The sequence below is a fragment of the Tympanuchus pallidicinctus genome, unplaced genomic scaffold (genome assembly GCF_026119805.1).
Source record: "Tympanuchus pallidicinctus isolate F22 unplaced genomic scaffold, pur_lepc_1.0 scaffold25, whole genome shotgun sequence".
NCBI lineage: Eukaryota > Metazoa > Chordata > Aves > Galliformes > Phasianidae > Tympanuchus > Tympanuchus pallidicinctus.
Genome location: NW_026294742.1, coordinates 66,043 through 81,502, shown reverse-complemented (window position 1 = coordinate 81,502; position 15,460 = coordinate 66,043). Strand labels below are relative to the sequence as shown.

At 50.5% G+C, this 15,460-nt stretch overlaps 1 protein-coding gene and 1 long non-coding RNA gene across 5 annotated transcripts; both read right to left on the bottom strand.

The window, feature by feature from the left end:
* Positions 1–1,782: 1,782 nt before the first annotated feature.
* On the bottom strand, positions 1,783–4,141 carry LOC128084164 (protein MANBAL-like). Its single transcript, XM_052690021.1, has 4 exons — positions 4,076–4,141; positions 3,173–3,238; positions 2,836–2,973; positions 1,783–2,373 (listed from the first exon to the last, which is right to left on the bottom strand). The coding sequence occupies exons 1-4, from the start codon at positions 4,139–4,141 to the stop codon at positions 2,185–2,187; spliced, it is 459 nt and encodes a 152-aa protein (XP_052545981.1). The 3' UTR covers positions 1,783–2,184.
* A 5,152-nt stretch (positions 4,142–9,293) lies between these two features.
* Positions 9,294–14,440, bottom strand: LOC128083842 (uncharacterized). 4 transcript variants are annotated; one of them, XR_008208214.1, is made up of 4 exons: positions 14,002–14,435; positions 12,206–13,382; positions 10,987–11,949; positions 9,294–9,779 (listed from the first exon to the last, which is right to left on the bottom strand). It is a non-coding gene; the product is annotated as an uncharacterized LOC128083842 (long non-coding RNA). The 4 variants fall into 4 exon arrangements; XR_008208216.1 differs by having other exon boundaries at positions 9,294–9,776; XR_008208213.1 differs by lacking the exon at positions 9,294–9,779 and having other exon boundaries at positions 10,662–11,130; positions 11,606–11,949; positions 14,002–14,440.
* Positions 14,441–15,460: the final 1,020 nt, after the last annotated feature.

Genomic DNA, 15,460 nt, shown 5'->3' with positions numbered 1-15,460 from the left:
TTATCCTTAAATGTGGATTTTTCTCCCAGAAATCCCTGTTCTTCCCCTTAAATCTGGGGTTTTCTCCCATAAATCCCTGGTTTACCCCTTAAATGTGGCTTTTTCTCCCAGAACAACACCTCATTGTGGACTCACAATACCCCATTGTGACATAGCAATGCCCTATTATGACCTCAAAATACCCCATTGTGACGTCACAATTCCCCATTATGACATCACAATGCCCTTTAATTCATTATGACATCACAGAGCCGTGTATGACGAGGGAGAGCCCCTTGTGCACCCTATGGGCAAAACGGGTTGACCTGATAGCCGTGTTCTGCCATAGAGTTCTACGGGTTGACCTGATGGCCGTGCTTTCTCTTTAGCTCTATACGGGATGATCTGATGCCCGTGTACTCCAATAAAGCTCTATGGGTTGATCTGATGTCCATTCTCTCCCATAGAGCTCTACGGGTTGACCTGATGACCATGTGCTCCTGTAATGCTCTGCGGGTTGACTTGATGGCCGTGCGCTCCCATAGTTTCTACTTCTCCTCCAGACAGGCTCCTGGAATTTGAGCATCAGCAGTCAAACTCCCAGTGCATTACCTGATGTTATGGTGTGGAATGCTGATAACCCAAATCATAAAACCATGACATTCCCCCCCTTATTCTACATCACTACATCATGCTTAATACATACAAACAAAATAGGAGTCGTCCCCAGACTCGTTAAGGAAAAGGGTGACAGAAAACAAAGGGGAAACCACTGGGTACCAATGTGACAGCTTTGTATGGGGGGGAGGGGTGGGGAAGTTTGGTGGGAAAGAAAACACTGGTGAATTCTATTTCTCTCCACCTCAATAAGGCTTTCCTCACTCTCTCCCACGACAGCCTCATAGGCAAGTTGATGACATACCAGCTAAAAAAGAGGGCTATGAGGTGGGCACAAAACTACCCCAAGGGCCAGACAGAGAGGGCTGCAAGAACTGGCAAAAAGCTCAGCTGGAAGCCAGTTGATAGAAAGGTGCCTTGGCCTCTACCCAGCACCAGTAACGTTCCACCACTCCACCAGGGACCTGGCAGCACAGTCTGCAGATGATGCAGAGGTACGAGGAGCAGTTGAAACAGCACATCATAGTGCAGTAATTCAAACGCAGAAACTCCAAGGAGCGACAGGAAAACACTTGGCAGAGCAATCGCCCCTCATGGCTCAGCAAAGTGCCCTCACAGCACCCTGGTACAACACGCGGCACTGCCGTAACGCGCTTGAAGCCACTGGAGCTGAAGCAGCGCAGCACGGCTCAGTGTCCTCCGAGGCACATTCCCCTGCCGCCCACCCGCTGCCCTCTCCTCCTCCCCGCTCCCAGCGCTGCTCTTCACGCCATCCCACCCACACCTCACCTCCTCGTGCCCCAACGCCAGGCTGATGTGCAGGCCACGGCTGCCCGTGTGCAGCTGGGCTTCCTGGGGCAAACAGCAACCCTCAGCACAGCCCAAGGCTGAGAAAGCCACCAGGAAGAGAGGCAAGCTCAAGGGGCTGAGTGCAGGGACACCTTTCTTCCTCCGGGGCCGCTTCCCCTCCTTTGTGCTTTTGCTAGCGATCCTTGGAGAGCAAAGGGATGCTCACAGCCTGTGGCCAGCAGTTACGGATGGGCTGAAAGGCCACCTGTTGGGAAGACCAACAAGGAAACGGGGGAAAACCAGCAGAATTTCAGGGGAGAGCCGACTGGTTCATGGCCCCGCGATTGCCAGCCCAAGCACGGGACCTTTTACCAGCTACAGAAAGAGGCAGCACCGTGTTTAAAAAGTTGGTTTTGCTTTTATTCAATACAAAAGGCTCTGGGTTGTATTTATCAACACAGCCCAAAATGAAACCCCAGCGTCCAGGGTTTCTGCTTAGCAATGAGTCATTCAGCCTCCAGGCAGACACAAGGAGAAGCCTGATCCTATGGCTACGTCAGCTCCTCTCCCTCCAGGCCCGGCTTGCCGTACTTCAATCTCACACTACACTGGCCCTGGCCCTGAAGAGACGCAGCCTGAAGGAACACAGCCTCTCCATGTCTTGCCATAGATGCAGACCTGCTGGCAAGCCCTCTTTGCTTGGAATGCAGCACAAGCCCTTCCCTTCCAGGTGCCTCAGTTCTGCGGCACTGTCTGTGACAGGGAAAGCACGGCCATGCCAGAAAACTGGACGCTGACTCAGTCCGCTGCCTTTGGTGCCACCTCTGAGGAAGCATTCCAGCTGATTCGAGTGTCCTGTGGGCCTTCTCGCTCAAGCCCTTCTCGGTTCTTTTTGCTCTCCTTCTGGGCTTTCTTCCTCAGCAGAGCAGCACTTGCCTTGGCTTTCTTCACTGTCTCGCCAGACAGAGTCCCAAGACTGTGCCAGTCCTACAAGAATCAAGGCAGAAACGGTCAGGGAACCTTCACAGGTAACAAGGGGCTGACAGCTCGCCTGGGGAGCTCAAGTCACCGCCCGGGCAGCTTTGGCTGCCAGCACTGGAAACCGCCTTCCTGCCATCAGGGCACGCCAGAAACTCCAACTCCACCTCTATCTCCTTCCCCAAAGTCCCATACGAACTGGAACCCAAAGCCATCTCCTGCAAGGCAGTGCCTGCACAGGGCTTGGACACTGCCTGGCAGCACACACAGCACAGCAGCAGCAGCAGCAGATGAGCTTGCACCCCAAGGCTCCTGGCGTGCATCAGGAACACGCGCACATGAAAGGAAGGGCAGGACAAACGACGGCACTCTCAGCAGTGCCGGGCACAGCACCGTAGGCCACAGCTACAGATTGTTCCCTCCCTGCCCATTGCCTGTGCCTTTCTATCAGCCTCAGAGAGCACGACTTACTGGCTTATGGCACCTGGAAACTGGCACAATTACAGCCAGCGCACAGAGCAGCTGCAAAGTGGCTCCACAGAAGAGATGGTGGCGCAGCACGTTCTCCGCCAGTGTGGGCTCGGGGATCTCAGCTGGGAGAAATGCCCTTCAGCAGCCACACAGCAGGCAGCCCGCTGCTCTCCTGCTCTCAAGGAGGCTGCTTTCTACAATAGGGGAGAAGGAGTCGTTATTCTCTCATGCACACTGTTGTTACAGGCTGACTTAGAGAGCTGTTCTGAACATCTCCTTGGTCTACTGACCCAATAACAATGAAGGACACGAAACTTGCAGCTGCGTCGTCTTTTACCGCCTGCCAAGGAAAAGATTCCTCAAATTTGAGCATTGCTCCACTTGCAGACGAGGGGAGCAGGAGCTGAAAAGGACAGGTGGACACAAAAGAAGGGCAAAGCTTAACAGAAAGCAGACCTGCTGCAGACAGTGCCACCAGCTGTGAACAGCAGTGCCTTAGTGCACGCTCACAGTAAGGCACACCTACCTTGCAAGGGCTGCTGAGGAAGGTTGTGACACAGGCACCTATTGCTCAATTGCTCCCCTGAGTCCTAACTCCATTTCTCAGCCACTCACATTCCTCGATGTTCTGCAACAGAAAAGTCACAAGATGGAAATTCAATTCATTGCAGACATCCTCAAACCTCCCTTCTCAGGGCAGTCGCACTCATTTCTCTGCATGAGAACTCGGGGAGGGCTTACCAAGTCAGCAGCATTTACTGCCAGTTGGCAGCAGCAACCTATGCCTAACTCTACACTCCTAACAGTAACCTATGCCTAACTCTAAACTCCTAACAGTAACCTATGCCTAATGCTAAAACTGAACTGAACACTAAAACTAAGCTAACACTAAAATCAACAACAAAGCCCAGAAGTGGCACCTAACTCCTACGGGGGGAAGATGGAACTGGGGGCCCGCAGAACCGCAGAGGAGCAACAAGGTGGAGGAGGAGCAGATGTCAGCAATGCCACCCAGCTAATGCCGGGGGTGGGGGCCGCGCAGCGGTTAAGGAGCCGAGCGCCCGGACCAGCGATGGTGAAGCTGTGAGCACGCCAACACGGGGCCTGGCACAGTGGTGTGGTGCCAGGCCAGCTGTGCCGCAGGCGGATCCACCTCCATGGGCTCCTCTGGAGGCGGATCCACCTCCATGGGCTCCTCTGGAGGCGGATCCACCTCCATAGGCTCCCCATGGTGGCTCACAGCGCTGGCCCGGGCGCGATGGAACCGGGCTCTCTTCCTCCTCTCCCTCCTCTGCCTGATGGTCATGGTGGGCCCCCTCCTCCTCTTCGGTTCTGGGGCCCCCAGCTCCCTCTTCCCATTTATAACTACGCTCTCTTCCACTCTCGCTCTCTTCGTGCTGGACATGGCTGCCACCTGCCCAGCACTCTCAGAGACGAGTGCGCCGGGTGGGGCGGCAGTGACCAAGGTGACGGCTGTGACATGGGCAAGGTTCCACAATGGCACCTGTGCTGCTGGGAGTGGCATTCCGCACGGGATGAGGAGGGGGCTGCAGGGCACGGGACGGCAGCGAGAAGGCGCTCCCTGTGCCCAGTGGGCAGCCCTTCTCTGCGGCCAGCAACAGGGCACAGAGGAGCCGAAGCCAAGGAAAGGGACCGCAGCCTCCTTTGCCCTCTGCACATCACATACAGGCAGTTCATTACCAGGGCACTGACGTTGCATTTCCTGAACATGCAGCGTTTGGGACGCTGCCTTACTCCTGTGTTTGCATCAAATGCAACACGGAAGAAAACGCGCAGTGATTTCCCATTTCTAATGAAATAAAAGTGGTGAAGCAACAACTGATGTTTTCAGAATTGCTGTCACAGTTATCCTGTAGGTACGGGAATCCAAGCCTCCACCACCTGCTGCTTTAACTGCAGCTACATTTAACTCACCTATTGTGCCACTCACATTAGGAAGCTCTTGCATTCCCTCACTCAGAGTACAGAAACATTTCTATTTCTCAAAGTTAAGATATTATTTATAATAAGATTTAATTTATTATAGGATATTATTTCATATCTTTGAGGCAACAGACCAATCATCGGACAAATTCCATGTGGGTATGAAATGTCTGCACCCACCCTGCTCTCAGGAGGTGCAGTGTATGAACGGTGACATTTAAAGCCACACAGCAGATTATGTCCTGCCACAGTGACTTTCCTTCTGCTCATTTATACCACTTCCTTACTGTTTGACTTCTTTCTCATTTGAGGACAGCAAGTCGTCTCACTGACTTAGCAGTTCACAGCAAGCATCATAACTCCTTAAAATTTAATTCCTTTCTTGATTAAACCACACACACACACACATACACACACATACTAGAAGGTCTACTAGGTCAAACAGTTTAGAAAACCCCCACTTTAAAAGCTTTTGGCAATTTCTGTTACGCAGCAAAAGACAGATGTGACATGTATTTCGGTGTGCTAAAAATAAGAGAAAAGAAAAGGCAGCAGAAAATTCATTCAGCTCATAGCCGGGTGGAAGAGGACCTTGGCTGACCGTAGTTATGCCCGAGTTGGAGGACTTGCTGGCTGCTCTTGTCTTGGTGTGGATGTGCTGAGCGCAGCAGCTGCAGGAGCTTTTGTTGTTGCTGCTGCTGCACCCTCAGGGCTCAGTTCTGAAGATGTTTTGCAGCTGCCAGTGAACTGCACTGGCCCCTCCGTTCTCTGTGGACGTGGATGCAGAACCGTTCACACTTCCTCACGCTAGACGTGTCAGAAGGAAAGAAAAATCTTTACTTGGTGTTTCTCTCCTCATTGGAAAGCTATTTCAGAATTTGTAAGTCACAAAAGTAAACGTGCAAAAGGTGGTGGTTTGAAGTCAGGCACACATGTAGCCACATTTTCTACTTCACACACAAAAGGCAGCTTAGCTGCACTCTGTAAAAATGCTTCAGTCCAAGAACTGCTATCAGCTGCACAGCTTTGACATTACAAAGAAAAGTTATTCACCAAACAACTTGTCTGCATTCTCTGAACATTGGATGATTGTAAAGAAAAAGCCACCTGCTTGCACTGATTGATTTCCCATTTACTATTTGCAACAACTTCAGAGGCAGCATGCGTAACAGTGTCAAGAAGAGATGTGACACAACATGGAAAAGTTAAGGCTGTGGAAGGGAGAATACATGCCTTCTGTAAACGCCGTCAGACTTTTTTCCCATGCAGGCCATTTGGGAGGCAGTATTAAGAACTGTACTCAAGTCTTATTACTAAGCTACACTGCCTTTATCTTTTCAAATAATTACTGCAGCCTGGTTTTCCATCCAGCCTCAGTACTTATGAACTGTGACAACGAGGTCACCAAAACACATGGCAGTGTATGCATGGGGAGGAGTCAACCTGAAAACACCTAGCACTGTCTTCAAGTTTTGTAGTTTCTAAATTATAAGATAGACTAAAAAACGTGTTTGTTTTCATGCAATCAATGTTTGAAGTGCTGCTGTTTCAAATAATTTAACCAGGACTGCAGAAACAAATTCCTAGTCTTCCAAGTCCCAGTATTGTCTACTTGAGACAGTTCTTTAAGTCCTTCAGCAGGTTTGCTCCCAGGTCTCATTAAAATTAATTGAATACAACAGCAGCACTCTCTCATGCCCTTTTGGCACCAGCTCCAACATATTTAGCAGCATGGCTACAATCATCACTTATCAGTTGCGGGAACAAGAAATTACTCATAAGAGGAACAATGATACAGAATGCAAGCTGTTAAAATAGAAGTTATGTATCCCAGAATTTACCATTGTCATGTTTCTATGCTTTTTTGTTTTTGGGTTTCAGTATTCCACATCAGAACATCATGTAGTGTACGGGGCATTTAAGTGTCACTGCCCCAATTCCAAGTACCTATCCCTGTACATTACAGAAGTCACGGGATCTGGCCCTTCCGGGTGGGGGGGGCGCTCTCTTGCTGCCTTGCAGTGGGTGCTGGAGGTGCTTTCCTGGCCGTTCCAAGCTTTTCAGGTTTGACTCGGTCCCGGGAACTCTCTCTCATATTATCTAATTTATTAATCTCAATTTCAATTACATTGCATATATTGTGTTATCTTGTATTCCGATATTATAGTAAAATAAGTTTTCCTCCATAGATTGCTGCCGCTGCTCTTTTCCTCCCTTCCTTCCTTCCCATTTTTTGTGGGACTGGGGTGAGGAGGGGGTGGGGGGGGGGTGGGGGGGAAGGGCAGTAGCCTGTTGCCCCGTCACAGACACAGATTGATCTGTTCAACCCCGTGACACTGTGCCTATGTGCCACCATTAAAGCCAGCAGAGCTGTGCCAATGTGCCACCATCAAAGTCAGCAGAGCTGTGCCAATGTGTCACCATCAAGCCCAGCAGAGCTGTGCCAATGTGTCACCATGAAGCCTAGCAGAGCTGTGCCTATGTGCCACCATCAAGCCCAGCAGAGCTGTGCCATGTGTCACCATCAAAGTCAGCAGAGCTGTGCCATGTGCCACCATTAAACCCAGCAGAGCTGTTCCATGTGCCACCATGAAGCCCAGCAGAGCTGTGCCAATGTGTCACCATGAAGCCCAGCAGAGCTGTGCCTATGTGCCACCATCAAGCCCAGCAGAGCTGTGCCATGTGCCACCATCAAGCCCAGCAGAGCTGTGCCATGTGTCACCATCAAAGTCAGCAGAGCTGTGCCATGTGCCACCATTAAACCCAGCAGAGCTGTTCCATGTGCCACCATTAAGCCCAGCAGAGCTGTGCCAATGTGCCACCATTAAACCCAGCAAAGCTGTGCCAATGTTACCATTAAGCCCAGCACAGCTGTGCCAATGTGTCACCATTAAACCCAGCACAGCTGTGCCAATGTGTCACCTTTAACCAGTCAAGTCAGACAGACCAAGACTACGATGCTGACCTGTAACCAGGCACAGTGCAGCTCCAACTCCTTCTGCAGTCACTGGAGCAGCTTCCCCACCTCCAGATCTACAGGCAATATGCACACAAAGCACAGCAAGTCCGTCCATGCTCCACACTCACAGAGAACAAGCTGACAAGTTGAACGTTTACATTAATTATGCTAAGTCACTATTCAATGCAATGAATAAGCTTTTTGGAGAAAATAAATAAAAAGAGAGAAATCCCCACCATCTTCTACTACTCACGAGCCAGGAAATGCAGCAGGCATCCCTTCATCCTCACCACCACAAAGTGTCAGCAGTCCCAGTGCCCGTCTCCAGTCCTGCCCCTTTTGAGTCCCTCTCCTGCCTCTGATGTAGCCCGACCAGGCCCTGTTCTGCCCCCATTCCGTTTAGCCCATTCCTAATCTCATCTTGTCCCTGGATCCTCCACCTTACCTTGCCTGTGTTCCTGTCCCTACCCCAACCCTACCACTACCTCCACACCTACTCTCACCCTTTTCTTTATCCTCCTATCACTGCCCGTCCCTCTCTTTTCCCTCTCCTGCCGATCTCTCCTGCCCCTGTCCCTATCACTCGTCCTGCCAGAGAAGGGCAGGACTGCCCTGACAAAGAGGGCAGAAGAGAAGAAAGTATAGAGGTAAGAGGAGCAGAGCCAATGGGGCAGGGGAAAGCAGGAGATGGTAGGGGAGAATGGACAAGAGGGAAGAGCAGAAAGGCAGTGAAAAAAAGGATTCCTTGAAATAAGTGTTTACAGCTTTATTTCAAGACAGGATGCCTCACAGTAAGATGGATGGTTTTCCAATTCCTGAATTACAGAGGATACATAAACAGAGGGGTTAAGAAACCTAGCAAGAAAATGCCACATTCTAAAGCAAACAGCCCAGGAACAATTCCAGCTACTGCACTCCCTTGAGAGCCTCAATGGGACTCTCATCTGCTCACAGGGCCCAACGCGAGAGGATCAGCTGCTCTGGGGGAAAAGGACTGGGAACCATGTTCCAGTTTGTATCCTTGGAAGGAGGCTACGGAAGCAGCTCCACGTAAAGACAAGAATGAAACGATGGCCAAGCTCCAATGCAACAGGTGCAGGACCAACAAACCCTCATGGAGCTACAAATATTTTGGAAAAACGGGTCCTCACAAACTGTAAGAGCCTTAAATGACCCCAGAGCAGAGGCCTCCTTAACATATGGGAACCCCAAGAAACGTGAACGACAACTGGTAGTTATTATAGGGTTGGGAGGGAAACAACCTGAAGCTGTACAAACACAAATAGAAATGAGAATAGAAAACCTCCCACAATGACTGCATCCTGTGATGACTGTCCCCGCCCCAGAATACATCGCAGGGATGGGCATTCTAAAATGACTAACACTGAATCTCCCCAGTGCTCAGCCCCAATTTGGAATAAGGAATTGCATTCATGCTCCGACAATTTCAGTGGGAAAAGTAACAATGCCTGCTGTGCAGATTCCTGCTGCAACTGAAGTAGCGACAGTGAAACAGTACAGGACCTGGGGGGGGGGAGCATGAAGAGATATCAAGGACAATTAATGATTTATTGGGTGCAGGAGTTTTAAGTCAGCTACTACAGCTCGGAACAATCCAACATGGCCTGTCAAAAAGCGGTGGGTTGTGGGAGGAATTAAACAAGCTCATCCCGCCTCACACAGCGGCTGTAGCAGGTAGTGTTGCTTTAACAGAAAAAGCTCAGAACCATTCAGAACAGGGCATGCTGTAATTGATTTAGCTAATGCTAGCTTCTTCACGATCCTGATTGCAGAGGAACGCCTTCCCGTGGCAGAGGTGACAAGATCCTGTCTGTAGATTGCCTCAGGGACGGCTGCACAGCCCAACCATCTGCCACAGAACTGTGGCTGAACATCTGCATGACACCAAACTGCCTCCTCACATGCAAACAGTTCATTACGTAGATGACGTCCTGACTCAGGGAAACCAAAGAAGGGGTGCAACAAATGCTGGCATTGGTTGTGGATCAGATGAAACAGAAAGGCTGGGAAATTCATCCTACTGAAATTCAAAAAGTGACATTTTTAGGAATTCAGAGGCATTTTGGGCATTGGGGAATACTACTCAAAACTCAACACAACGTTTTAGACTTGGCAGTACCCTGTAATAAGAATGAGGCACAACAGTGTATTGGGCTGTTTGGTTTTTGGAGACAGCACGTTCCATACCTAGGACAAATTTTAACCTGTTGTTTATATACAAAGCGACAAGGAAGAGTTGGAGGGGGAAACGAACAGCAGGTTGCCTTTGAATTAGCAACAAAGGCTCTTCAAAGGGCCTCAGACTTAGGGCCCATGCAAAAAGCAGAAACAGAGTTAAACGTGTCTGCAAATGGGGCACGTGCCAATTGGAGCTTCTGGCAAAAACATGGAAAGAAAAAGGTTCCCTTGGGTTTTGGAGGAAGAAAATTCATGTCACGAGAGGAGTAATGGATGCAGATTATCAAGGATGAATCAAATTCTGTTCAACAGCAGTGAACAAGATTTAATTAAACCCAAGATTTAATTCAAACCCATGACAGAACAGCACAGTTGTTGGTACTGCCAGTTTTAAAAACAGCTGTGAGAAAAGGAGATCCACCTCAGATCACCACCGCTCTGGAGAAATATGTACGTAGTACATAATTTTATTTTGCAGATCCTGCACGACTGGATTTACCCGCCTACCAGCACGGTCCATTTGGAAAAAGATACCATCCGTGTGCCTGGATGTGAAGAACGGCCTCACCTGAAATTATCCCCAGTGCCTGCTGTCAGAGCTTGTGACCTGAGTGCAGTGATGGTATTGCTAACGGCACGCTGCCACTGTGACCAAGGCACAAGCTGGATGAACAGATTGATAACTTTAGGACAAGGTTGAACAGCTTGCTCTTTCTTTGCTCTTTCTTGCTAACTGCCATGTGTGTGGAAGCCCAGGAGGATGGGAACAATGGACATGGATGGCCTGTGCAACCCAAATGGTGGGATAGCAAAACGAGTGCAGCCCATGAGGGAACAGAGCTCTGGGCCAGGACAGCAATCCCTGCCAGATGCAGCAATACAGAGAAATGATCAGAGAAACGGGGAAAAATACACAGAAATTGAAACATGTCCAGATTACTTCACGTGTCCCACACCTGTGGTGACTCAAAGACCACACCTGCTACGTTTCCCACAGTGAGGCTGTGTCCATATCAGAATTAAGTCTTGACACGAGATTTCTGACTTACGAATATTAAAGCCATCTTCATAGTCTGAAGGAAAGGGCTGAGCTGCTGGAGGCTCTGCTCAGCTACATTTCTGCCCGTCTCGAGTGCAGTTCAAGTGTAGATTTCATACACAGGAAGGTGTGAAGAAAAGCTCCCCCTCCAGTCCTAGAGTTAAAGTTCAAGCAGTAAATATCAGGCTACAACAAAGCCCAAGCTTCTGAGTTCAAGGACATCCTCTGAAACCTAATTTAAGGCAGTAAAATTCACCTTCTTGCCTCAGGTTAATATCTCCAAGCTATTTTCAAAGATCTTTTCATTACCTCCTGATACGTTTGCATACAGCTAGTAGAACAAACAGAGCTAATAAAGAGACCCAAACACACACAGTGAAGGCGTGAAAGTCCAGCAGTTCCAGCAGTGGGGGAAACACGCACCTGAGATCAGAGACTGCAGGGAATGCTCCTTTGTGGGTGGGATTTAAGTCACACCAGGCACAACGCTCTGCTTTTGAGAAAGGCTGCTTTAACAGCACGCCGTTTCGGAAAGCACACTCTAACCAGGTTTGTGAAGGGCCTCCCAAATCCTCACAGTCTTACTGCTCTGGGAAGCACGAGGTTCTCTTCTCAAAAACATTTCTTACCAGTGCATCCAGCGAGCACACACATCCGATGTTGTGACAGAGAACATGGGCAGAGACCAGCAGGTTGGAAGGTTGTCACCTTCGGGCCGGATCAATACTACAGATATCCGGCAAGCCCTTCTGTAGCAGAAACATGATTGCTAAAGCTGAGTAACGTCCAGTGGGTGAGTATGAGTAAGGTGAGGCTCAGCACAGTGCTGAGGGATTCGATACTGACATGCCACTGCAATTCAGTGCACAGGATGAAAAGGCAGTAAGGTGGGCCTGAAGATGGAAAAGGACAGCCATGTCCTGCACTGTCACGCTGGAACCACGTCAATCACTACTCTCAAAGCGTGTATCTGCTAAAAGGCTGCCGTGTTTGAGACCTCCAAAACAATCTGCATCACCAGACTAATCAGCACTTTATGAATGCACACCAAAGACCCCAAAATTCCTCTCAGAATACGACGAGTACAACTTACATTACATTACTTCCACCTACAGGATTCTACTTCTGACTTTGTAATTCTGTATTATAAAACAAAAGAAGGCTTCTTTCTTGCAATACCAGTTCTTAACAGCACTTTTACAATCGAGTATGAGAAGTAATCCACTTACCTTTACAGGATGGAGTTGCTCAAGAATACCAGAGTTGGCAGATTCGGAATGCCACACTTGAGGATTTTTCAGAAAATACTGCAATGAAACACAACATTAAATAAAAAATAACCCAACACAGCCAGGTAATCTAAACTGACCTTGAAAGCTGTCAGTGTCTAACTACTGTTTTCCTGTAGTTGTGGATCTCATTAGCAGCCACCAATTTACTCAGCCAGCCTTTATAAACCTTAATTTTTCATAACTACACAAGGGCTGATCCAAAAGTAATGCCTCCTGTCCTATAAAGCCGGCCCACAACATCACAGGTGGACGCTGGTGGGATGACAGCAGAGGCTGAACCTTCCTGCCAGCACTCAGTTACAGTTTGCAGCCGTGCCACAGACGGCAGCAGAGGGCCAGAATGACAGCACAGCACCAAGCTCGGAAGTGCTCATGGAGCACAGGGTGTCCCTGAACTCCTCCACACTGAAAAAATCGCACCACTGACATCCATCAATGCCTGCAGAACATTTATGAAGCCCGACACGTGGAGGTGAGTGCAGTGAAGCAGTGGTGGTGCATTTCAGCAGTGGCGCAGCAATGCAAGACGAGCCACCCAGACAGCAAAAGGATCTATTTTAATTATTATGATTTCTTTTTAAACAAGCACAGCACGCAGGCTCTCACTCAACACTGGAAGAAAAAAACAAAAACCAACAAAACGATAGTTAATGGTGGTGACCATGTTGAAAAACAGCTTTGTAGTTGAGAACTCGCCCTATGTATCCGTTGTCATTTCTGTGGAAATAAATAGGAGGCATTCCTTTCAGAGCAGTCTACGTTCCTCAATAAGCTATCATCCTAATAATGAAGTAACACTAATAATAGGAACAGAAAAACACAGATTCTCAGAATATCTTTTGTGGGGATGGAATAACAGGACCTGCAGTCAGCTGCAGCACCAGTCTTTTATGTGCACATCAATAAAGCAGAGAATACAGCTCTGAGCAGCCATCTGCCAGGACTCGTTTAAAGAAGCAGTCAAAGGAGTTGACAAGGCCCCATTTTCCAGGTCTTCTGACCTGGTCCTCAATGCAATCTGTCGCCAGGACCTTGAACTTCACAGCCACTGCATGCAAATACACTTTAATAACGGAGTCTTACAGAAAACAGAGGCTGGCCTGAAATCGTGCATCTGTACACAGATGAGCAAAAAGGGCTCAAGTCAAGGCTTAAGATTTATCACATCAAATACATGCACAATACATGCACTTCAGGAGAGATCCTGAATTCTCCAATAAATATGCTCATTTAAAAACAAAAAAAAGTTAAACTCAGTAGCTTCCTCAAATTAAAATCCCAAATATACCAATAGCAGTTGTTCAAACACACAGCGCTGGACATTTGCAGATGGCAACAACAGCGCAGATCATTATTCCTACTGCCGCGGCTGCAGTGATGCAGGTTATCACTTGACAGCTGTCAGCACTGTACCTCGCTAACTCGGGTGGGACTCTAACCCACAATCCCCGGAATTGACGTGAGTTCTAGATGGTTATGAACTCGTGATCACCAGTGCCCAAGCGCTAGCCTAGCTTACAAGTGCTAGCCAGAGGTGGGGCTCGAACCCACAATTCCTGCAATCAGACACAGTGCTACAAGGCACCTGTCCTTCCCGGTCATTACCTTCCCGTCCCGCACCCCTGCACCAGTCCACCCGCAGGGTAAAGCCCTCCCGCGTGGGGCGGCCCCTCACGTCTGACGGAGTCCCCGGCTCCTGCGTACGCCTTACGGAGCCTTCCCTTTAAACGTACCTGGTCCGCTTCCAGATGGTCCCCGTCTGTCCCCGCGGTGATCGGATGAGCAGGGGGAGTCCTTCCAAGAATTCTCGGGGCGCGCCAAAGGCGTCTCCCTCCTCAACTGGTCCTGCAGCCGAACAGAGAGTGTCCCATCTGGGGTGCCCAACTGCTCTGCGGAATCAAACTCTCGAACCTACGCCAGGTTAGGAGAGCAGAGACGTCTTTCTTTCAGCGCTGCGCCACACGCCGGGCGCAAGGGGGATCGCTCCTCCTAGCATGCGTGCCACAGTGGGGTCTCGTTAGCCCAGCCATACATGTCCAGTAGTGTTACCCAAAACGGGGAAGCAGCGCGGCTGTGGCAGCCCTGCGGGGAAACCTGCTGCGCTGCAGCATGTGCCCAGTGCCTCCGGTCCCGCTGCAGGGCACCGCCGAGTGCAGCCTGGCCCCGTCCTCTCCGCACCTACCTGCACGGGGCGGGCGGCGGCGAGGACGTGGAGCGGTGGGGCGGCTGGGCGGCTAAGCACCGCTTCCCCCGCGGGGAGCTCCGCGGCTCCGCCATCATACCGACCCCCTGTCCGAGGCCGCCATTGGCGGAGAGCCCGCTCTCGCCCCCCCACCTCCGCGCTGCCATTGGTCGGTCCGCCGGCTGGGGCGGGCGCTCCGTGCGGGCTCCGTTCCGGCCGCGGTCGCGCCGTCATTGCGTCATCTCCGCGCGCGTCCCGCATGGCCCTGGCCCCGCCCGGCCTGCCCGGCCCGGCCTTCCTGCCCGCCCGCCCACGGCGCTGCCCCGCGCCGTGCGCCCGCTCCACTTCCAGGGCCCCGGGGCGGCCGGGCCCCGGCTGGGGCTGCGGGCAGAGGACGAGGGGGGCGGGGACGCTGGGGACGGCAACGCAGCCCACCCCGAGCGGAGTCCAAGTGCCCGCACAGCAGCACCTCCACGAGGAGCGGGTCGGCATCGCTGTGGAGCAGCCGAACCTCTTGGAGGAGGATTAGAGTCAGGCAGCCGGTCCCGGGCACCGGGCAGCACACTCAAGCGTGATGCAGTCACAGTTCTCTCCAGATTCTGTGCTTGATTAAATCCTAAGAAGTCTTTATACCATGATGCTTTCAACCAAATGATGTCAAAATATTCTTTCTCTCCCTTCACTTCCCTTTCCTGCACTTTGATCATCGGGGGCTCAGTTTACTATCAGAGATTGTCAGTGGTCATCTGAAGGCTTTGTTGGCTGTCAGAGGGCTCCACTGATCATCAGAGATCTTCACTGACGCTTAGAGGGCTTAATTAATCAACGGTGTCATCGGTCATCAGAGAGGAGATTTGAGGTGCCTGAGAGAGGGGATTTGGGGACTCCATGTTGGGTAGTGATGGAGGGGAAGTGGGACTGAAGGTGGAGGGCTGAAGCAGATCCAAGTGAGGGGCAATTGGCTGCGATAAGGGAGGGGGTAAAAGGAGAGTGACCTGGGGACATCGTGC

Bases quoted from the DNA above. Each gene is read 5' to 3' on its own strand.
- LOC128084164 (XM_052690021.1), bottom strand. From the start codon at position 4,141: ATGACCATCAGGCAGAGGAGGGAGAGGAGGAAGAGAGCCCGGTTCCAT. The intron at 3,239-4,075 runs GTGAGCCACCAT...TGTCCTTTTCAG, and splicing joins ATCGCGCCCGGGCCAGCGCT to CTCCTGCTCCCCTCGTCTGC. The intron at 2,374-2,835 runs GTAAGTCGTGCT...TGATTCTTGTAG, and splicing joins TTTCCAGGTGCCATAAGCCA to GACTGGCACAGTCTTGGGAC.